The sequence below is a fragment of the Centrocercus urophasianus genome, unplaced genomic scaffold, assembly GCF_019232065.1.
Source record: "Centrocercus urophasianus isolate 14NV4802_14NV808 unplaced genomic scaffold, USGS_Curo_1.0 seq_1, whole genome shotgun sequence".
Taxonomy (NCBI): Eukaryota; Metazoa; Chordata; class Aves; order Galliformes; family Phasianidae; genus Centrocercus; species Centrocercus urophasianus.
In genome coordinates this window covers 1,088,936-1,113,314 of record NW_024884141.1, presented here as the reverse complement: position 1 = coordinate 1,113,314, position 24,379 = coordinate 1,088,936, and the positions used below count along the sequence as shown (strand labels likewise).

Sequence of the window (24,379 nt, the reverse complement as noted above, 5' to 3'; positions counted from 1 at the left end):
TGTATAACTCCAAGGACTCCTAAAATAGTTACTTAACTGCTGGAATCTGAACAGAAAGCAACTGGCATGCACAGCTGTCACAACACAAAATGAAGAGCATCTTGATCGTCTTTGTGAATCAGGGGATTACAACTAGGCAGTGATGTATGGAGCGGAATGTAGGCTTCAATGCGTTGGAAATGATGGTGGCAATGTTGGAATATCACAGAGTTTGCACCGGGTGGATGCTGACTAAGCTGAAGGCTCAAAATTCCGGTCGGGACAGAGAAGAAGACAACTTTTCTCTTGCAACGTTAACACCAGGGCCCCATTCCACTTAAAAGGCTATGGAGCAAACTGTGGCTGAACTGTCCTACCATGCCCACTACATAGTCTAGACTTGGCACCTTCTGACTTCCATCTGTTCTTGCTGATGAAAGATGGACTATGTGGGCAACGTTTTCCTGCAATGATGCCGTCATAACAGCTGTGAAACAGTGAGTCAGCTTTGCTGGTGAAGATTTTTATGACTGCGGCCTGCAGGCTCTTGTTTATTGCTGACAAAAACACACTGCTAATGGTGGTTTTGTAGCTGAAAAATTGCTCTACCAAATAATGTTATTGTTGTTTTTGTATCTCTGGTAGTTTACATGGAAATAATTAGGAGGCATTCCTTTCAGAGTAACCTACATATATTGAGTCATCATTTGTCAATCACTCTTACACTGATTTTATTAAAAAAAATGCTTTGTATGCAATGAAATGGTGTGAGGATGACTTAGATGTGTAGGAATGATCACACAGTGAGTATTCTGGGGAGGAATTAACTCGGGAGCTTATAGCTATGGTTCCATCCTAAAACTGATTATAGCAAATCTACCTTTGAATGCTAGATAAAGTATTGTGAGTCTAATATCAACATCAGTGTAAAGTTAGTTCAGAGCCCACTGTTGCATCAGAATGGATACAGCCACTGAATCCTCTGAGCTGGTTCAGTACTAATCATTCTCCATCTCATACAATTACATTTATTCTGATGTGCTTCCTTTCTCCTAGCCAGCAAGTACAACCAACAGACCAGGTACTGTCTTTTCACACTGCTCTACCTTAGTTTTAACTGGGTAACGTCTGTACTTCATCAGTCTTCCTGAATGAAAAATGTGTGCACCAGGACTGATCTGCAATAACAGAGGGTGTGGATAAAGTGGCATCTACTCTGCATGTGTTTTAAGGATTTATTTTGGGTTATATGTAGTTGGGCTCTACAGACTGAATGCCTGTTAGCAGCTGTAAAGCAGTGCTAATTGGGAATGCTTTTACTGGATTTTTACATTCTCTGGTGTAGTTTCTTTTTAAAAAAATCACATTTGTCTCCTCAAAGATCACCCTCACAAGACAGTGAAAATCACTTAAAAAATCTTTTCTGTTCTGAAACAAATGCTAATGTAGATGCACCTAAAATTTAAATGATATACTCTGACTACTTTAACACAAATGATTCTGCAGCTATGTGTGATCTGACAGAAACTGGTATGGAATCCTGCAAGGCACAGTTTGACAGCTGTAAATAGCAACCCACCACAGCCTTGAGAAACCACCCAATGGTATTTTTTTCAGCACAGAATGGGCTTGGAAGCAAACATGAACATCTGGAAAAAGAAAGCTTTTTTTTTTTTTTCTTTATGGTTTTAGGAAGAAAACAGAATCAAATTAAATCTCATGGTGTGTGAGTAACATCATTTCTTATAAATGTACACATCCCTAGAATGCCTGATTTCTTTGACTGCACATGCTAAAAGGCAACAGGCTAACAGATATGGCCCAAACAGTCCAGGTTTTGGGGAGCAGTAGATTTGAAGAGTTAACAGAATACTTACAAGACAGCAGTAGCATAAATTCTGTTGTTTTAGAGTTTTCCCTGAAAAATACTTTGCTTCTAACTATCAGTGTTTTGTATTAGTAATAAACAGTTTTATAGTGACTTCTCATTTATCCATTCTGCAGGCAAGCAATTCCAAGGTGAGATGATAACATCAGATAAAAGAAAGTAATTACAGTTCTGGGGATAACTAGCAGCAACCTCCAGTGCTTACAGTCATCAAGATGGAGCTACGCTTCTCAGAGTGGCATGTGGTAACAGGGAAGACAACAAGCCTATGTATAAACAAGCAGTTAGAGGGAACAAGTTGCCCAGAGAGGCTGTGCAAAATCTATCTTCGGATGTTTTCAAGACTCAATTCTTACCAACCTTGCATGATTGTAGAGCTGAATCTGCTTGTGTTGGAGGTTGGACTAGAGAGCTTCTTTTAACCTAAATTGTACTAGACTATGATGATACATGATTCCATGTTGCTTCTGTCCAGTGCCAAGAGAACGCAGCCTTGTGGAGACACCCAGCACAGCCATATTCTCACTGCAGGCATTACTATAGATATGACTACCAGTCTACAATAGGTAGAAGTTTCCTACTAGATGTGTCTCCAGAGCAGAGCTCTGGTCTGTTCATTTTACATATACCTATCAAATCCACCAAGTTCAGTTTTTAGCTGGAGTACTCTTAAGCATCTTCCAATAATTTTCCTACTGGTTACCTCAGAATTATCCCACACTGGAGAATTTCTGTGCGGAAGTGCTTGGAATAATAGGACAGAAGTGCCACAAAAATGTAACTGCACAGATATGCCCTTGTATAGATTTCAAAATAATTGCAATGCTCAATATTTACATAATACATTTTGTGAATGCTTAACACACTATTCGCAATCTGCGTTTAATAACTGTAGGGATATCAAACTGTGAAATGCTCAGGTGGCATCTCATTGTTTTACATTTCAATATTAGTTTTGATTTTGCAGCATCTCTTTTATTACATCTTAAATTTTAATGAATTTTATTTGCATGTTCTTTGGAATCTGAAAGCATTTTACTCAGACTTATCAGAACACAGATACAAAAAAGAAACAACCATTCCAGCAGCTGCTGGCAATTCTGTAAGACTAACACACTATAGCAGATTTTACAGAGAAATGATGGAAAAAACAAAGATTGAGGAAGCATGCACTGGTGAGAAAAAAAAAAAACAAAACAACCAACAATAAAATGTTGAAGTATATAATAAACAAGGAATCAACGAAGCAGCCACAGACCATACAGGTGATAATAGCAATATTGCATTGATCAAAGCAGTAAGACTGATGAAAGAAAACAATGAATTCTTTCTTTTCACAAAGGTACATGAAGTAAACGGCATGAACTGACAGATACTACCCAAGGCAGAAGAGAGAAATTATAGAAAGTATTCAGGAAAATCAGAAAAACCTCAAGCTATAAAGAAATTAAGGTGTCTTGTTGGAGAGAATCAGAAAACATAGCTCTTCATCTCCATGAAAATGTAAGGGTTAAATTATACAAAGAACAAATTGCTATTTGGAATTTCTTAAGCAACAATGAAAAGCTCGGTCTGGAAGTATATGGGTAGTAGAGAGCAATATTATGATTTTTTTGTTCCCTCATTTCACACAGAAATGATAAAAGGAGATAATTGTAAGTAGTGAACTGGTCACCAAAAGAAAAGTGGCATGAAGATGTGACATCAAACATAGTGACAATGACTTCTGGTCATTTTCAGAGGTCAGATGCAGGAGAAAGAATGAAGTTCTATGTAGTGATGTATAACTTTTTTCTAATGTGATGTATTACTATTTTTCTACTGAAATTCCAGCTAATTAAGCGATGCTGAGAGAATGAAGAGGTTTTTGTGTCTGTGTTGTGTAGATGTTGTGTAGATATTATTTATTTCTTTAGGTAAGTGGGAAGAAAATTATAATAAGGTAACACAAATTTGCAAATAACATAAAAATTGAGAAAAAAATTCTCATTGCAGAAAAAAAAAAGCAACAGCTGAAGGCAAGTAGATTTTCTACAAAGTGGAAAATAACAAAATACGATGTAACTTTGTCAAATACAAATACACATTTCTATAGAAAAACAAGCCAAAACGTCACTAAAGTGCAGGGACTTGAAATTCAGTGTGCTGAGAACTTGCAAAGAAGAAATATAAAATAAATGTTAAATTCTAGTTTCATTTTGCTTTGAGTTTGATAACAGCATTTGATCTTTTAGTTGTTTTATCTGCCAGTGTGGGTTAATTAAAAAAGGTTAAAGTCACCAATCCAGCCACTGAGTAAGTGCCTTTTATGTTCTATTTAATACACAGATAATGAATGGTCATCTTCACATTTGACTGGAACACAGTGTCCCTAGCCAATAAAAAAAATGCAGTTTTCTTATAGAAAAGAACATAGACATAGTTTTATGGGCAGAAAAAGGGTCACAGCAATTTTTCACTGCTTAGACATTGTGTCATAAAACGGAGCTACTGCAGTGTACTTTTTTTTTCATCGCAATGATTTAAAACCTATTTCTGTACCTGCTGAAATATTTGCAGATGCGTTGACATGAATACAACCTGACATAGATCAACTTCTGCTGATTCACCAGTGTTTCTCCCTTAAAGAGTATTAAACAAACTCTGAGAGTGCGAAATACCAAGAGAGAACAGTGTAAGTACTTCAAATATTAGGAACAATTTCCGCAAGCGAGATCCATCAGAGAAAGAAGAACACTTCAAGAAAAGCGTATCTTTTATAACACCTACATGGAGCATCTATATGAAGCATTCATACAGACACTGAAGTACAGGTAGCAGTCATCTGATGGTGGGTACAAAAGAGAGTTTTGTTGCATCTTTCTACTTTCTTACAATGATCAGTAGAATGAGTTGTGTTGTAATGAAGCCCTTACTGTAGAAGCTCTGTGGTGAATTTTGACTAGCTGCTGATGTGTATGATGCATTTATTCTCCTCTTAGTTAAATGACACAGTAATAAAATCTATTGCCTTTTCTTCACAAAATGTTGGTTTTCCAGTATAATGTTGTGGGTTTTTTTAACTGTTGTCTCAGAAATACATATAAAGAATGGGAAAAAATGAAGATAACAGAAATACAATTAGAGAAGCTGTAATGGTTACCTCCAGTACCACGTATAGTAAATAAAAGAACCTGTATGAAACAACTTTCATCCATATAAAATGCAATTTAAATTTGTCACACTTACCATAAGAAGTCTATCTCCAACCTGTAACCTCCCATCTTTTTGTGCAGCTCCTCCTTCAATAATCTTGGTGACATAAATGCTATTGTCCCCAGGAATGTGTTGGTTTCCCACTCCTCCTGCAATACTGAAACCCAGACCTAGAGAAGAAAGGGGAAAATATGCATTAGCAATGCAAGAAATAACACTAAAGAGAGAGTTCTAGGGTAGCACATTTAATCTACTGTACATTTGCAATATTTTTTTTACAGAAACACAAATAAAACAACGGTTATTTGATGGATCAGTACATCTTCACTTTTTCCTGGAAGGTAAGGGATGCAAATGAATTACTGAAATTATTTTTAATGTACAATTATAGGATGGCAGATATGAAAAGAATCAAACTAATAATGATTCTATCCCAATATCTTGTGCTCAGTAGGGGCCAGTAAAACCTCAAGCTTGGATGTTATTTTGATAAATGTAAGTAAAAAAGACATTGCAACTTATCACAACAAAATGAAAGGTATTCTTGTCCACAGAATCTGAAAAATACTGAGAAGCTTACTGTAGATATGATAAGTTTCTATAGTGCCACACCGAAAATGAAAATGAAAGATAAATGGTGCACATATTTGAATTTAATTATGCTTTGCATGTTTTTCTAGGACACAAATATCTTTGGTTGTGGATATATAAAAAAGTGAGAGTCATTTGTGCACATATAATTTTCTCTCTGTGATCTGTGAAATTCCCAGTAATGGAGACTCTAACAGCCAAAATTTGGAGGAATGTCTACAAGCTGGTATGAATCAGAAAAAGTACGTAGAACATCAGTAGATGTAAGAGCTTTTCATGCTTTTTCCATCTTCTGACACACTACATAAAAGACTAATCACTGCTCTCACTTATAATAACATTTTTATCTCTCAATCAGAGAAAAGGCAGAAATCACTGTATATTATTTCCATAAAAAGTCTACTCCATCAGATTATTTTTTATAGACCATAGATCTAATGGGAACTTCTACCTGAACAAATAAGCTGTTACTGACAATAACCTGCTTAGATTATTGCTTCAACCAGGCATCTCACTTTTAGCTGCACAGAAAAATAGTAGCTAAATAGAGAATAATTACTAATTTTATCTATGAAATACATGGTGCTTAGTCAATCTTACAGCAAACATAGTAGTAATAGCTTCAGCCTGAGCAGAGAAAATACAACAGGAAAAAATGAACTGCATGGAATTTGGCATTTTATCACAAATCCAGCAGCTGACTGCTTGTGCCCTAAATTTAAGTGAGGGTTTATTTAATACACACGGATTTCTTTAGCAGCTGTATGGATACAGAGATAAGACTTTTGGAGTCAATTAAATCTTTTTGATACATTATGTTTTTTTTCTCATATTATTTTTTTCATCGCCATTTTTAGTTTAAAAGAGATGTGAGGTCAGATAACATAATGGACTCTTAATGGATACCATCAAAACAGTAAATTACAAAAAGAAACCACTGAAATTATATCTCAAATTGAAATACCGCTTCCTTAATTAAGATGGCTATTAACAATACACATAAAGTTAATTCAGAAATATGAGATAATTAAAATAAAGCTTTATTTAATTTCCAGCTAATGCTGGTGATGACTGTTACTATTTGTTTCTACTTCTGGGACAGCTACAAGGATGAGAAGACTGTGGTTTCTACTACATGGATGAATTTGCTCATTACCCTGTTGAGTGCTTTTGAAGAAACAAAAAGACATTCTAAGAAAACACCAAGAATTAAAATTCCCTTTAAAACTTTAGTTGTGGACTAGGAACGGTGATCAAATAGTGTTCCTTGGTGACATAATTATCATCATTTTGAAAAAAAAAAAAAAAAACAAAATGCACGTTTCCAGTAAAATGAAGCTCTGAGAGAGGAGATGAATGGGCTAGACTGCAGCTGCAGAACTTCCTTCAGCTCCACTGCTCACCTAAGGCACAGCTGTGGGAAGATTAGCTTCAATCTTCTCCTTTATTATAACTGTAAAGGGCAAGATCATTTCTGGCTATATAGCTATGATGTATTTTATGCAGATGGTTTCCTAACTCAGCCTGGTCCTGTTGTAGTGTAATAGAAGTAAAGACCAAAGCTTCCATTTTCTGCAGCGCTGAAAGGAAAGGCAGTGTTTGCTGTTTGCAGGGTCATATCACAGTTGACATATGAAACTGCAAAAAAATAAAAATAAATTGTAACATGCTATGCCATTATAAAAGTGAAGTTTACAATGATGAAAGCCATACTCTACTTCTCTCATGGACATAAAATATAATTGTGTTACAATGCATGGGGCTATATATTGTTTGTAAGCTGGGTCTGCCTTTGGGATCCACGTAACTGGCTGAGAGTATGAAGAAGCATAAAAGAGTAGAACAAGGCATGAGGAATTACTGTAGGGAGAAAAGTGAGGGTGGGCTGGACAGAACTGAAGAAGAGAGTTTCTGTGGCTTTCCCACCTAATAACAATCTAGGTCCATCATATGTGCATGCTTTAAAAGACTGTTTCTTAGGAAGAGTGGGGAATGGAATCTTGGCAACACTTAGTTTTACTGGAATTATTTTTGTCAATTGCTAGGACATTAGGAAAGTATACTGCAATAAAATTTTGGGGTACGTTTCCAAATGATCTGTCCAAATGATATCAATCAACTATGCTCATCATTTATGCCAATCACCTGTGCTACCTTTCTAAACAATTGGAATTCATTAAAGGCTTTTAGAGCATGATTCATCCGATCTCTTCAGAGAACTGACAGAGACAAGATGAATCACAGTCAAGTTCTGAAAGGCTGGCGACTGGGTGTGGGAAGAGATAGGTGGGAAGATCAATACCATACAGGTTCATCTCCAATTACATGAAAGGTTTCTGTTTAGTTTTAAGACCTACAAAAGGTTTGTGGATCTCTCTTCTCATTGGCTACATCAGATTAATATATGAGATTTTTACTCTATTTATTACCCTATTTTAAAGACAGATAATCACTGGAACTTAGGGAAACACAGGGATCAAGATCCGTTCTCCAATCTCAGTTCTTTTTGCTGCTGAGTAGAAAAAATCAAAACAAAATTGCATGCTTAATTGTAGATCCTTTTTCCTATTAACCCCTGCTGTCAGGAAGACTTTGCCATCAGAATAGACATCACGAGTCTCTTTGAGAATAGCCCTTTATCTCACTTCCTACTTTCTTTGTGCACAATCTCCTTTGCAACAACACCTAAATTTGGACGGAAGACCCAATTTCCTCATAATAGCGATTAGATGGAGAAAAATAAGAGATTTCTTCAGGAGGAGAAAGATGATTGGGTTTAATAATGGTACATCCATGCCATGCTTCATTTCAGTTAAAGCCACTGTAGGCACATATATGATGCGTAAAACAGACAATATGAATCAAACTCTATTTCTTTCCACTTCTAGTGAGTAGGTATTTGTAAAATTCATCTGCCTTTGGGATCCACAAATGTAGGAGTTGGCTGTGAAGTTATTAAATTACTTAGGAGTGGAATGAGGCATTGCTGTTATCATGAGGATAGAGGCAAAGGAAAGAGCTATTCTGTCAAAATTGCAGGAAAAAGTGCTGATGTTAACAATGATTATATACATTTATGCATTCCTTTTTTTTTCCCCTCAATTATTAGCAAAAAATAAATAAATTAAAAAAAAAAATGGTCATCATAAAAAAAAAACAACATTTGTAGCCAAAACAATTTAAAGACCTCCTTTAATTGTAGCTATTTCACAAAAACGTAATTAATAACTATTTACATCTGTTTTGTATTATTTGCTCTATCACTAAATGCATCAATAAATCAGTAAGAACATATAGAGAACATATAGAATAATTGAATCACAAAATGGTTGGGGCTGGAAGGCAATTTAAGATCACCTAGTTTCAACCCCCTGCCATAGGAAGGGACACCTCACTAGACCAGGTTGCTCACTACTCCATCCAATCTGGCCTTTAATGCTTCCAGGAAGGGGGCATCCACAGCCTCGCTGGGCAGCTTGTTCCAGTGTCTGACCACCCTCACAGTAAAGAATTTCTTCCTAATGTCTAGCCTAAATCTATGTTTTAACTACTTTTCTTGCAAAAAGTAGGTATGGAGATTTCTCCTACAGTTAGTTCAGGGATGGATATACAGTAATGAAATCTTTATACGATAATAAAACCACTCTGTAAGACACAAGGACATATCACTTTCCAGTCATCAGAAAGGGAGCTTAAAAGACAAAGTGTAGCTATATAAAATGAGAGAAAGATGTGAAGTTAAATGAAAGCCTCATTAGTAACCCAAATGCAGTGTTGTGATCGCTCACATTGCATGCAGACTGTCAAGCAGGTTTTTTGTTTTGTTTTGTTTTAAATCTGGAAAGTAGAAAGAGGGTTTTGGAGAATAAATTCAACATGAGTCCCCCAGTTCTAGCTGAGAAGCTCCAAATAATAGAGCAGCCATAGGAAGTCGAATTTAAGTCATAAACTTAAAATGTAACTGAGAACCACATCAAAACAGTGTACTCTAGAAGTATAAAATGGGTAATTCCTAATTGTTTGATTCCTGATTTTATTCCAGCATCTCTTACCACCAACCGACAAATCTCCTCAATAGTGTGCACCCTTGTGAAGTCACACAATGCACAAGACTTGTAACAGAAATAATAGGTTAGAATTTAATAGAATGTTCATGGAAGCACAAGAAGAAATAAGAGCATTCCTAGCAATAAAACTGAAAATGAGTTGTTTTTTGTCAAGCCTAGAAGGTTTCGCTGCTAAGCAAGCAGCACAGTTGTACTGCAGGCAGAAGACCCTGTGCTGTAACAGCAGGATGTTGCAAACATGGTTACAGCATGTGGCTGTATCCTTGGGAAAGCTGGTAATACCACTGAAGACATGTATTTGCTAAATGAATTAGAATACGCAGTGAGCAGTTATTTTCCTATGTCCTAGGGAGCCCAAATAAAACAGTACTGTGGACACTCCATAACACTGGTAGACTCCTAGACAGTACAAAACATCTGCCCAAAAATTACATCATGGTCATCAATCAAGAAAATGCTAAGAGGTGGTGTAAGGGTTCTGCATTCCATGTCCTCTGTCACACCAGGGCGAGGCAGATCACCTCAGCACACTCATCTTCAGGTTCGTCAGGATGCAAATACAAGTTAAGTTTCTAGAGTCAAATTGAATGATGTTTAGTTGTCTCTTCCTATGAAAAAGGATGAACCTTCTCATGAATTTATCAAACTTGGAGCAAGGAAGTCCAACCCAGATCTCTAATTAATCTTATTCCACTTACAGGGAGGAAAAGAACATGGATAATATAAAATATATTGACATATAACAACTGAATGACTTGTTTTGACAGTTACCACAGTTCTATCTAGTGCCCTATAAATAAACAAACTGAAACAAGGTTAACTATAAGCAGAGGAGCAGCAGGGAATATCTCCCTTTCCTCTTCTGCCCAAACCTGTAGTTGGCAATTCTGGTCTTTCTAGAGGAGGGATATAACACCTCATAATTGTGGGATTTTAATATGCTTTAATATGCTTAATATGACTTATGAATAATGTTCATTATTGATAGAAAATTCCTTTATTATTCACTATAAGCAAAATTTTAATATATTACACAATGAAAATTAAAATGTTTCACAATAATTGAACGACACAAGGAGGAACTGATTTTCCTCTACAAAGTTTTATTTCTTTCTGTTTTTAATTTTCATCTCATGGATCAATTCCTGAGAAACCACTCATCCCAGACACAGAATATGTCACTTTTTCTCTCTCCTCTGTATTATAGGGGTAGGTTCAAATATCAATTCATTTGAGTGAATTATAACAATTGGTATTCCTGACTCATGTCACAGCTCATATCAGGAGTTAGAGGAATAAAATTTGACTACATTTTGTTCTGTGGATAAAAAAATCAGTCTAAAGTACTGCATGATTCATCAAACTTTAACTAATATTCATAACATGCTTGAAAGCTGACAACTTTCACTGCCATCATTAGTTCCTTTTTTTCTGACCTGTTCCCAAATTGCTTTAGAGTACTCTTTGTAATGAGCAATTTGGTAATAATCTCAACTGCGAAGGAGGTCCAGCGCCCTACAAAGCTGATCATTAGCCGGTCTTTCCCTTTAATGGCCTCAGGTTAAAAATTTCAAGTACCTTCCTTATTGTTTTTGACATTACTTTGCAGAAATATGTTGTATTTTCAGGTATTTCCCTGATCATGTCAGATAGAATAAAGATGATGTACACTGCCACCAAGTAAGAATATTCTTTGAAACCACTTAATGCGTGCAGAAAATTATTGTCCCCTTTATGCTCTGTGTATCATTATATTCTTGTGCTTTCACATACTTATCCAGCAGCTGTTATGCAGCTCTTTTGTTCTTCCAGCCCACAGACACTTTCATTGTGATTATGTCTGTCAATCCTGACATTCTGGCTGTCAGTGCATCACCTTTCCATACTTCTGGACCAGCAGAGATATCAGATACCAGTACAGCCTGGACTGAGGATGTGAGTGGAAAGTATACAAAAAGCTTCCACTTAGCACTTAGCAGCCAGCACTTTTGTGACTATGACTGAACACTGCTTAGCAGCTGTAATTATACTGCAAGAAAAGAAAATCCCTTTCATGCATGTCATACTGTTTGCATAGAAACACTGATGCTTGTCTCCAAAGGAAGGAACTCTTCTGTCACCTCAGCAGAGAGGGTTTTGGGGTTTGCTGCATGGCTGCAGATTTTTGGTTGGAATAGATAATAGCATTGATCTTTTCTAAATCTAAAACATTGCAGTAACACAAGCTGGCTGCACAGCCCTACAAAGGGATCTGCAGAAGTCTGCTCTCACTGCATTCTTGATGAAAAGCAGGAAAGAAAACAGTAGAATCACTGAATGGCTTAGGCTGTGGAGACCTTAAAGTCATTCAGTTCTGACTCCCTGCCATGGGCTGATTGCCCCCCACTAGCTCAGGTTGCCCAGGGACCATCCAAGCTGGCCTTGTGCACCTGCAAGGACAGAGCACCACAGCTGTCTGGGCAGCAGTGCCTGGGCCTCACCACCTTCTGAGTAAACAACTTCCTAAACTAAATCTCCTCTCTTTTAGTTTAAAGCCATTTCCCTTTGTTCTATGAGTATCTTCCTGTGTAAAAAGTCGGTCTCCCCCCTGCTTATAAGTTCCCTTTAAGTAAGCCTCAGTGAGGTCTCCCCGGAACCTTTTCTCCTCCAAGAAACGAGCCCAACAACCTCAGTCTTTCTTTGTAGGTGAGATGCTCTATCCCTCTGTTGATGCAGCTCAGGATGCAGCTGACATAATGCTCTGCAAGAGCACACTGCTGGCTCACATCCAGCTTTTTGTCCATCAGGACCATAGAACCATAGAACGACTTGGATTGGACGGGACCCCAAGGATCACGAAGCTCTAACCCGTCTGCCACAGGCAGAGCTGCCAGTTGCTGGATCCAGTATTGGACCAGGCTGTCCAGGGCCCAAACTGACATTTTGGGCTTTTACTCCCTGTGCATAACTACCCCTCCTCATATGACAAAGTTTCATGACAATTTAACCTCACAAGCTCCAGTGAAGCTAGCTACATTCCATTGAACTGAAAGAGTGGTTTGGCTGGTTGGTTTGTTTTGAATTCAACTCCCCCAATTTTTTCTCCTCATTTTCATAGTAATAGGTTAGACTAAGAGAAATACTTGCCTTGTGTTTCTGACTCAGCCTTTTCCAAGACCCTCCCAACCCAACTGTGCTGAGTTTCCATAGTTATATGGCCTTCCAGAACGCTCCCAAAAAAACTATGCTGTGATTCTGTGCTTCTACGGACTTCCAGGAGCTTCCTAACCCAACCGTGGGAAGGGAGGAAGGCTCATCCCAAACCTTCTCCCGGATATTGTGGAGGGGGCAGCTGCCCGCCCCTGCAACACCCCGTGGGCCTGGCTGGGAGGAGCAGTGACCCCCTGAAGCACCTCCAAGTTTTCTGCAGAGAACTCTAAATGAGTCCTTCTGCCAGTCTGTACCCGTACCTGAAATTGCTTCAACCCAACTGCAGTACCTTGGCCCTGTTAAATCTAATTATTGCTTGTCTGCTTTTCAAGCATGTCCAGGTCCCTCTGGATGCTCTCCCTCCCTTCTCAGCTTAGTGTCATCAGCAAACTTGCTGAGGTTAAAGAATGATCCTACAGAGATTAAAATCTCTTCAATAAATAGATGCATACATACATACATACTGTGCCAAATTGCTCTCCAAAGGACAAAAAACTCAGAAAAATGGAACCTAGGGAAAACTGAATGAAGGAAAGACCATGGCAGCAGCTTGGTTGCTGACCCAAGTGGCAGGCTGGTTTTCATACCTTTGATTGTAACTACCTAAACACGCTTGCAGTCTCTATTTCAAATTTTACTTACTGCTATCTGTGCCATCGGGGACCATATCACAGAATCACAGAATCACCCGGGTTGGAAGGGACCTCAAGGATCATGTAGTTCCAACCCCCCTGCCTAGCAGGGCCACCAAACACACACATTCAGATCAGGTTGCCCAGGACCCCGTCCAACCTGGCCTTAAACACATCCAATGACGGGGCATCCACAACCTCCCTGGGCAGCCCGTTCCAGGGCCTAACCACTCTCCTTGTATAGAACTTCCCCCTAACATCCAACCTAAATCTTCCCTCCTTCAACTTGGATCCATTTCCCCTAGTCCTGCTGTTGTCAGCCCTTTTGAAGAGTTTACTCCCCTCGTGGGTGTAGGTTCCCTTCAGGTATTGATAGGCTGCAATGAGGTCACCCCGCAGCCTTCTCTTCTCCAGGCTGAACAAGCCCAACTCCCTCAGCCTGTCCTCATAGGGGAGGTGCTCCAGCCCCCTGATCATCTTAGTCACCCTCCTCTGGACCCTTTCCAAAATCTCAATGTCTTTCTTGTACTGAGGGCTCCACACCTGGACACAGTACTCCAGATGGGGCCTCACAAGAGCCGAGTAGAGAGGGACCATACATAATTTTAAAATTGGGCTGGCACACTGATGCCTCCAGTTCTTTACAGCTGTTCCAGACTGACACTGCTCGGAGCTCACTCTGCTTCTGTATCGTTTCTTTGGACCCAAAGGGTTCATCCAAGTGCTCTGAGACTGGAGTCAGTTATGCAGTACAGTTTAGAATATGCTAAAATGTCTTCTGGATATTTCAGGGATTTTTTTCTGGATTTCACTTTGGCCTCTACATCCATTCAGAAGCAATTTTATACAACTACAACCTTCTTCCAACTGTTGTTGTTTTTTTGTTTTTTTTTTTCTTTTTTTTTTTTCCATTCTTTTGGGTGGAAATACCAAACATTACAGTAGAAAACAATGAATTAAAAGAGCATTAAATGGAATCTGTTGTCAGAACACAGAATTACAATCCCTGGCTCAAGAAAAGGTTGTTTACATTGCTTGCAGGAGAGGAGATGATGGGGAAGAGAGATTATAATGCAAATGTTAATGTACCTGCAAGGCAGTGAGAGCAGGTTTAAAAACAATCAAACAGTAGATACAGCAGGTAAAACATTGAATTATCGTAACAGTAAAGCTAATCCTTCTGTAATCTTTAACAGAGCCTTCAAAATCTATCTTGTTAAATTGCATTTGTTTGTAGAAAATTTATAAAAATTGTTTTACATGCAAATGGAAACAATTCCTTTTTTTCCATTCAGTTTTGCAGTTAAGAGTTTTCTGCATTATGGAGTTTTTGCCTGCATATAATTATCCCTAAAGACATATTCTCTCCAGATGTAATCAAAAAGAAAAGAAACAGGAAGCTAGGAAAATACACCGAAAGCCTCATTATAAATCATGTTTATTCCACACTTTTTTACATCTTTTCAAATTAATTGAGAAATATTTCCCAGAAAGCACAGACAACAAGAAATGGCCTAATTGCACCATGGGAATTCTCTAGGAATACCTAAAAATTTAACTTGAGAAGAAAAGGTAGTATTTCTAATTTCACAGAATAAGCTGATATTTAAAGCATTATTGAGAATTCAAGTTTGGTAAAAACCATATTAAATCACACCGCCACAATTTTACCAACTTAAATTCCAAAAAGAGAGATAAAATGATTTTGTTTTTTATCATCTACTGACACTCTAAGAGTTACAGCAAGCACATCAGTTCTTTTACAAAAAGCCACACTACACCAAGTCCAAACATTTCATGTGAAGAACATTCAAATTATGCTTTTAAAAAGATGAAAATTAGTGACATAAAACAGAGATGTTTGAAATCTGCCATTTGGGAACAGGATTAACTGCTTACGATTTTATTTTTTTTAAATGTCTTCTCTCTCATTTCCATGCCAGGTTTGCATATGCCTACTCTAAAGCTGCATATTCACACTGACTTCCTGTTCACACAAGAAGTTTCCACACATTTTCAGTGCACCCACAAGTACAAACAGTACTCAGATTCAGTCACCAGAAATTGGAATTTCAGATGAGGGCAGACATCATCTAGCTGGCTGCCTCTGTGATAGGATCACTTACAGGGAACAATGTTGAACACAACATAAGTTACTGTGGGGTTGAATGTTGGCTGAACTATTTTTTTTTTTCTTTTCTTTTCACTCTATTTGTTTCTGTATTTGCAGCATTTTTCTTCAGAAGGGGTTTTGACTCACCCTCTGCCAGATGCCAGATTATGGATGAAGCAGCAGGCTGTCCTAATTGGCAGCAGAAAGCCGGGCGGAGGATTGCAGTGTGCATTTTCAAGATTACGATATGCTCATCTAAAGACTCTTTACTTCCAGAAGAGGTAACTCTGCTTACCTCCCTGCCTTTGGCCATATTTCCCCAATGCCTGCCCTGTACTAGCCATGAATACTTCTTAGCCATATGATTGCCAGCTCTAAAACAGCACAAAAAAACCAGGACAAGTGATCTGAACAGATCAGGTGCGAATTCACCAGCACCAAAGGCACCAGGGGCTGGCAGGTGGGGATGGTGCTGGCTTTCATGCCCTTTTTCTTGGTAGAACAGTTTTTTATGGAGGCACTTTAGAAAGACTTTGGCTGCTGTGGTGAATAATGACTTGTATGTAGGAATAGAAGTTGTTCTGAGCAAGTTTGTTGCTGATACTAAGTTGTAAGGAGCTGTTGATACTGTCAAGGGTGGAGAGGACTTGCAAAGAGATCTTGACAAATTACAGAACAAGTTTGCCCAGCAAACTCAACTTACGGGATGCAGGGACAGAAGCTGAGGATACGAGGCCAGAAGTATCTCTTTAGGTTAGCACATGAAAAATTCTCTGTGAAAATATGCCATTACAGCATGAGGTCTATTGGGTAGAAAGGGAGCAATAAAACTGCTCTCCTAAACTTGAGAAAGAGCAGTTAGCAATTACAGCTTTGTAATTCTCCCAAGGGCTGAAATGTCTGATATTGCTGTAGGGGAAGAAAAGGGTGAAATAATGGTGCTTATTCAACATTTCTCCAATTTTTGCTCTGACAGATATATTGGTACCATGAACATTTCCTGATTAGAGAATGAAATATAAAACCTTTACTCACCCTTTCAAGAGAAGTACTGGGCTTGAGAAAGCTGAATTTACTGACCACTGGTGGCCCTGTGAGAACGGCATTTAATTCAGGGAATGCTTTTGCACATGGGTTGAATGCAGTAGGAAATCTTTTTTTTTTTTTTCTTTTCTAATACAGGTTTTTAAGACAACTACCCACATTACCACAAATATGTTTTTGTAGCTGTATTTATTTTTACTTTATGATCTGTTCAAAATACAGGCTTCCCTAGAGATCTATTTGATAATCCTCTCTCTAAAGTTTTCAAACTGAGGCAGAGGTACCTGGAAATGGTATCAATATGGCAGGATTGCTGTTGTAAAACCAAGAGAAATCTCTTTTCCTGATCCTCTCCTCTTTCTATCAGACAATTTAGATAAAATATTGAAGATTTTCTTCCCTTCCAGTGCTGGTTAGAGTCTTCTATTTCACTTAACTCTATTTAATTACTGTTCTATTGCAAGTAAATTCAAGAATGTAATTGTTGGATTTAAGCAACAAAACAACATTGCATGGATCCTATGCAGTGACTTAAGACAAGCAGGCAGTTATGGAAACTTTGAATGCACTGATGAGATCCAAAGAATCTGCTACTACTTTAACAATATATAATGTCTTGGGTACAAACTATGAATTAAGGTTCACTCTCAGTGCTTGAAGTACGCAGTTTGTTTCAAGCATGGGAACCAAATCTATGCTGACAGTCAATCATAGTTTGATTGTCATTAAAAAATAGTACCTACATAATTTTCAGCTTAGTTTACCATTAATTACTGCAATTACTGACAGCAGCACAAATTATTTCACCTTCTAATAATGTAAAGTGAAAAGCACCTGATCCTGTAGATGTGCGCACCAAGATTTGTTTTAAAGAAGTTATTACTTTCTGATGAGATGTTCAATTATTAAATCATGATACTATGTGAAGCTGTGCTTTTCTCACCATTTTCAGATCAAGATTCATTATTGAAATCTACAGACTCAACACAGGAAATAATTATTATAATTCACACAAAAAATGGTATTTTCTGTATGCAATATTAAATGATGTACTTTCAACTGATTACAGCTGGGTCAGTGCTTTTAAGCTGGGTAGCTGTTCTAGACAAACATTTAATATTTTTTCACCAATTAAATAGAGACAGAAGGAGTAGTCTGTCAGTTTAGGATCCATTTAACAACCACAAATGTCAGGGAAAGACTCATCAGTTTCTTTTGTTCGTACTCCATCTGATGAAGGGAATTTAGCATTTATCGTCTTATCCCATGTTGCAAAGCTGAACAGAAATGCATTCCTGAAAAGCTCTCTGCCAGTTATACTGAAGCCTGAAAACATAAAATGAAAACACAATTCATCTTGTAGCCTCTTATCTATTTGCAATCAATCCATAAATAATCTGTCATCCATTTGGTTGCTTCCTCTTTAAAAATCAAGTCATAAATTGACAAGTATTTTTTTTTTTCATATAAGGCAATTTACAGAGCTCTGATGTTCAAAGTTTGCAAGTACATAAATGACACAGAAAAAAACAGATGGTGATTACTGCACTAGAGTAATCAGGTGAAGGTACTCTGAAAATGGATTCAAGAGCCGTTGCTCTTTGTGTTGACTTTTCTACCCAAACTATCCCTTGGTCCCTTAGATCTGTTTATTACTGATGCTGTCTTGCAGAACTCTTAAGAAAAAAAAACAAAATGAAAAAAAAAAAAACCCTTTATTTGCTGCTGATATGCATCCTTTACTCACAGAGTAAAATAAAACACTTATGTCTCAACAGAAATTGTGCTAAATGTTGGAAAAGGGAATTATGCTCCAACAAACATGAATGGAATAGTAATGTGAACCCATATTTGAAATCTGCATTCAGAAATACAGATCTTTCCAGATTCATCCCAGAGCACATAAGATTTTCTAACAGCTTATGCTTGACAGTGTGAAGACGCAACTATGAAATTTTAATATGATTCTTTCAGGCCACATTCTTTCATCTGCATTACAGATTTTTTTCCTAATAAGGGTTTTCCTGATATTTTTTTTATCAGGCATCTTCATTAGGTACAGTAAAAAATAAGTCCCTGCTACTAATCCTCTGAGGGGTTCATCACAGGGTATTAATGTGGTCTTTCCATCAACTGTTTCAATTAATAACAGCTCCTGAATCTCTCTGCAATGTCAGAGGTAGGGTGTATTGCTGTTTTTCGGGGAATGGTGTACACAGCATTCCTGATAAAAAGTGAAACTCTGAGGAAAAGACTGAATGCACTAAACTGTTGATTTATTCCCAGACCTCTTCTTGGCCATCTCTTGGAAATTTAAGGCAGTTATTTGGAAGAAAAGATTCATCCTAGTGGGACCCACAAACACAAAACCCAAAGCCTATAAGACAGATTTTAGCTATAAAGAAACCCAACTCTGTTAAGAGCTGGAGAAAAGCGTTTTATCTGAAGTCAAGACTTAGCATTAAAAGCTTTAGTACAGTCCAAAGCAATGGGGTGTTGGCCAGCCTCCAAGTACTGAAACCTGATGTGAGAAGAGCTTTTAACGAAGAACCGGCCATATATATCTGACCAAAGTGTTCCTAAGGAGCATGATCCCGACCTGAGCAACAGAAAAGTTGAAAAGCCAGAGAAATCTTTCCTGGATGTAACTGAAAATATGCAGGCTGACATGGCATGTTCCAGTATTTATTCAAAATATTATATGTGAAGAAGTGTATTTTCTAAAAAGTGTCTTAATCTCTCCTAGCCATAAGTAAAATAAAGAAGATGGAAATCAAAATACTAAATTACAGTTGAGAAAAAGTGCAGGAATTGTGTCTTTTTTTGCCTGGAAGACACCTTTTTTATTTCTACAGGTGCAGGATTGTAATAGCCCTATGTCTACTGTTTGTCTTTACACTGAGCTGAAATGAGAAAATGTTTTTATGACCATTGAGTCCCGGGGCTGGAAGAAACTCCATGGATCATTTATTCTACCTCCTTGGCCTGAGGCAGAGCCAAAGATAGTTGCATCATGGCTAACAAATGGCTAGGCAGAACACCTGGTTATTTCCTCTTCTAGGGACATGGTGACCTGCCTGGTAATCTATCATATCACAATCCTCATTTTTTGTTAAATCCAATCCATGTCTTATTGTAATTTGTCTATTATGCTTTGTTCTACACCCTTCCTACCAGGCATACAGAGAAAAATCACGCTTCAACGATGTGTTACAAAGCAAGAAGAGTATTGTTAGAAGCCCACAACCCCCCTTCCAAGTCTTTGGTTTTTTAGATAAATGACTTCAGATCACTCATTCCTTCCTTGTAGGACAGGCTTTCTAAATCTCTGATCATTTTTACTGCTTTCCCCTGGAGTCCTTCCAGCTGGTCCACACCTTTATTGAAGTGGAAATCTCAAAGCCTGGGCTCTCCAGCTCAGTCTTTACCTGTGAAGGATGAAAGGATTTCTCATGTCTTATAAACTATACCTCAATTTATAAATCCCAATATAGAGTTTGAATGTTTCATCGCAGTGTGATGTTTAAAAGACAAGATGCTACAGCCAACAAAGTCCTGGATCCTTTGCTACAGGATTCGTGTCCTGACAGTTTTCTGTAAAGCACTATTTATTGCATTATTTGATTATCTCTACTGAGAATGCTTTGCAGTTGTCCCTACTGAATTTACTGAATTACAATTCAGCAAAATGTCTTTTTTTTCAGATTACTTTCAGTCCTAACCCCTCACAGCACACAGTGTCATCTGAGAAAAATATATGAAAAAAAATGCTGCAAAAGAGCATTACATCCTTTGCTAACCATCGCTCCTCAAATTTTTTTCTAGGTACTTATAAAAGGATTCAGTAAGTCTTCTGGTATTCCTTTGGGATTTTGAAAGCAAACTAATGGTTTTATACTCTCTTGCCTTCCCTTGTTGACTTCAATGAAAATGAGCTTTCTGCTTGCACCTGGCAGCTTTTCCCTCTGCCTTTTCTGCACAGTGTATAAAAGAAACCCCAGTTAGCACTGATTTGATCAGCTAAGTCTGAGTGGTCTGAGATCAAAATCATAAGGGCCTGCAAGTGCAAAAATGTCTAATATATTTAAGTGCTGCCTGGCCTGCTTCTTCTTCATTTCAGGCTGAAGTCTCACTCTGCTGTCACTGGTGTTAATCATGATAGCATTCTTCGTACAGATGACCTTGCTGTGAAAACTTATGCCAGCCAAATTGTAGACACATTTTATGTCTTCCTTCAAAAGCATCTGTCATCTCAGCATTCCCTCTGTACCTACAAAGCACATCTCTAAATTACAGTTGGTTTTATTCCATCACAGAGGGGATGTGCATGCTGCTATGGAATTGACAAGTATTTTAAAATAACTTTCAGGAAATTTTGTCGATAGCATTTGACAATCATTACAATTTAAAAACAGCTCATATGCAACTTACAGAGTACAGATAAGATTCACCCCTGGCCTATGATTAAAACTGAGTTCATTTTTTGACCAGAGTAGAGGAAACATAAATGTGCCTACACTAAACAACTTTACTACATGATCTACTGCAAATTTATGCTTCCTCATTTCAGTTTCCTTTGTTTCTCTATTCATTTCAGAAGACATCCTATATCCTGTTTTGCATAACAAACAAACCAAACCAAGCCAGAACACAGATTATGGGGAAAAAGTCAATTAGATCCTTATTTGCAAAAATCAATTTCCAAAATTAAATCTTCAAGCATGCCCAGAGGATATTGTTCTTTTAGCTTTTGTGTTGTCTCTTTTGTCCTATCCTAAAGAATTTATTTATTTATTTATTTATTTTTGGTCACTGTACACTATTTTATATTGTGTTCAATGTGAAGATCTTGCTTTCCAGTTTTTTCTTTCTCAAAGGAAATGATTAGACAAGCTTCTTTCTAAAGAATCCAAGAGCAAGCTTCTTATTTGTTCATAGAAATCATTACTGAAATTCCAGAAGCCAACATGCCTTTGGTTTCATGCTCTTGGAATACTTATATATGAGCTAACGTTTCTTGTTCAACAGATATAACTTGCTTTTGCAAGCTCTCACTTGTACATTTATCTTAGAAAATACAAACTAGAGGCAGAGCTTTCTCCTTGTCTTTCTCATAGGGAGTTAAATACAGATAAAAATGTGCTCTGGAAGAGGTCACAAGGTGTTTTTTACTTTTTTGTCTTCCAGACACCAAATGTTTTGCACTGAGAAAAACTGATCACCTTGCCATTGTCCCAAACGGCAGCAAACATCTTAAACATGCCTCTGAAAGAGAAGAAAAGAAGTGACATTCCCAAGAATCACACGGCTTTCCTTCTCACCTGAAAAACAAGTGAAAAGTAACTATGTGCCAGGGATCACAAGACTTTGGCTTAGCAAGACTAAACTTTGCTTCTGCAATGTCTGATCAGACCTCATCTGCAATATAAGAACCTCTCCAAGACGTCCAGAAGAGCTGACCTTTGTATGTATTGAGGTAGCAGATACAATACCAGAATTTTTGTGCATTGGAGTCCCAGAGCTTAGGGTTTCTTCAACTCATATCTTAAGATAACACAACTGGAACGTAGGGCCATCTGCACAAATCATATCATTCTGGCAAAAGGCAAAGGATCTTCTGTCTAAATCAAAAGAAAGATTGCCGTCTCTAGAAATACACACATAATTAAAGAAACAAAGCAAAACAGAAGATCCTTACAGGTGAAGGCAGTGCAGTTTTCCAAAGTTGTTGAACAAATTATCTGAATTAACAAATAATAAGTTAAAGCTAAAATACTGAAGGGAAGTTTCTTTTCGACAAGTTGAGATCTGATTGCCACTTTATAGTTATCATCTCAAAAGAAACCTATTCTTTTCACTGCAGCTAACAACAATCATAGACAAACTTTAGAATACTGAAAGGAAAATGAGGATGACAAACCCACAGACAGGGCCAGGATATAGTATGGGGAATTGACAGATGAATTACTATATACAATTAATCTCTTTGGTGTCTGGCTCCTGACTGAGCCAGCTACTTCCTTCAGATGTTCAGAGACACTTTTAATATACTGCCTTCCTTTTTTTCAACTAGTGGAAATGAAAGAAAAATATTGAGAATCTTGAATATTTTTTAAATAGGCTGCAGACTTACACTTCATTTGCTGCATCATTTGAATCTTCAAAGCTTCACCCAGCTTTCTAACTTTACCATCATCTAAATCTCTGAAGCCTGCCTCAGAAGACTGTCTACCTGTATTTAGAATTACCACAAAAAACAAACAAACAAACAAAAAAAAACGAATACAAGAAAAGTGAATATCTACAGCTCTTCAAGACATAAAAAATTAACTAAATACAATTTATTCTTTTAAAGATGTATTTAGTGGCACTGCAGTATTTTGCTGATGCATGTTGTTTTTCAGTGATTTCTTGAGAAAGATCTGGACACCTGAAAAACTATCAGTAAGACAGAAATTGTTATGTAGATAGTTAACTGAGCAATAAAGGATGAAATCTCTGCTCTGTAATTTCACCTGGTTAATTTGCACTTTTGGCTTTATACTCAAGAAAGGATGAAGCTATGCAAAGAAACAGCCCTAAGGATTCTCAGACTATTCAGTTGCAAGTGACAGATGTCATATCAGTGAACAGATTCCACAAAGGATGCTAAAGCCTTAATGTATCCTGTTACATCTAGACGTCATATCAGGCTCAAAGCAATAGCTGTCATATAATTGTTTATTTATTAAAGTGATGAAAGATCAAGGATAATCATTCTCTAAAACTCACCTGAGGAATTTAAACCAAAGAACATAAAGGTGGTGAAAAAAGAAGCAAGGAAGCTGCCACTCCTTAGACAATTCTCACTACTCCACTAAGAACACAGAGAAAAGATACACTGGCCTTCTGTCTAGAGAAGGACTTCTTTCCACACCCAGCCTAGTAGTTTAGCAAATGACATCATTCTCCTTCCTCATCTTTTGATTTATTGTGCATCTGGAAACGGTGATGAGATAATTAGCATTTTGCTGCACTGTCTGCTGGACCTCCTCCCTTTCTCATTTTGGCCTGATGAAAACAGTGACGGGAAACATAATGAAAGGGTTCTTCTTTTGCTCCCCTTTTAAATCTTACACAGTACTGTAGAGTGGGGATGGAAACAAAAATATTTTCTGACCAAGAAATTCTTAATATAAAGGGAAGAAAAACAAACATAGATATGTTATAGTTACAAGATTGGCTGTAATTACATTACACTTGGTCAGAAGAAAATGTTTCAACTGGGAAAAGAAACTAACCAAGATTTAGTTATTTAGTTATTACACTGGGAATTAGTGTAATATTTGTCTTAGATGAAAAAAAAAGCCACAAGAAGTGTGTAGAGGTGGAGAAACAACCTTGGAAATACTAAAACTGACAGAGAAAAAAACAGTGGCATCAAGAAAACATCTAAAAGCTCAGATGTTAGTTTTCCATAAAAGCCAAAGACAAAAGATACTGCAAAGAACTTTCCAACAACATCCCAGCAGTCAGTAGGTAGCTGGAAAATGCATTTAGTAATTTCCTTTGAAGGACTGCCACCAGTACAGAGACGGTTGGGTCCCTTCCAACTCAGAATATTCTATTATTCTATGATAAATCAAAGAGTATTTTTAAAATAGTCCATTACTGATACAACAGCTGAGAACAGAAATTGAGC

The 24,379-nt window shown here is 37.5% G+C and overlaps 1 protein-coding gene across 2 annotated transcripts in view; it reads right to left on the bottom strand.

The window, feature by feature from the left end:
- Window positions 1-24,379, bottom strand: part of DLG2 (discs large MAGUK scaffold protein 2) — a 730,880-nt gene that overhangs the window by 284,914 nt on the left and 421,587 nt on the right. For both annotated transcript variants that reach the window (XM_042839962.1, XM_042840043.1), the window contains one exon: window positions 5,096-5,232. In XM_042839962.1, the coding sequence (XP_042695896.1) occupies window positions 5,096-5,232 (137 nt within the window). The remainder of the gene's footprint in view (window positions 1-5,095; window positions 5,233-24,379) is intronic.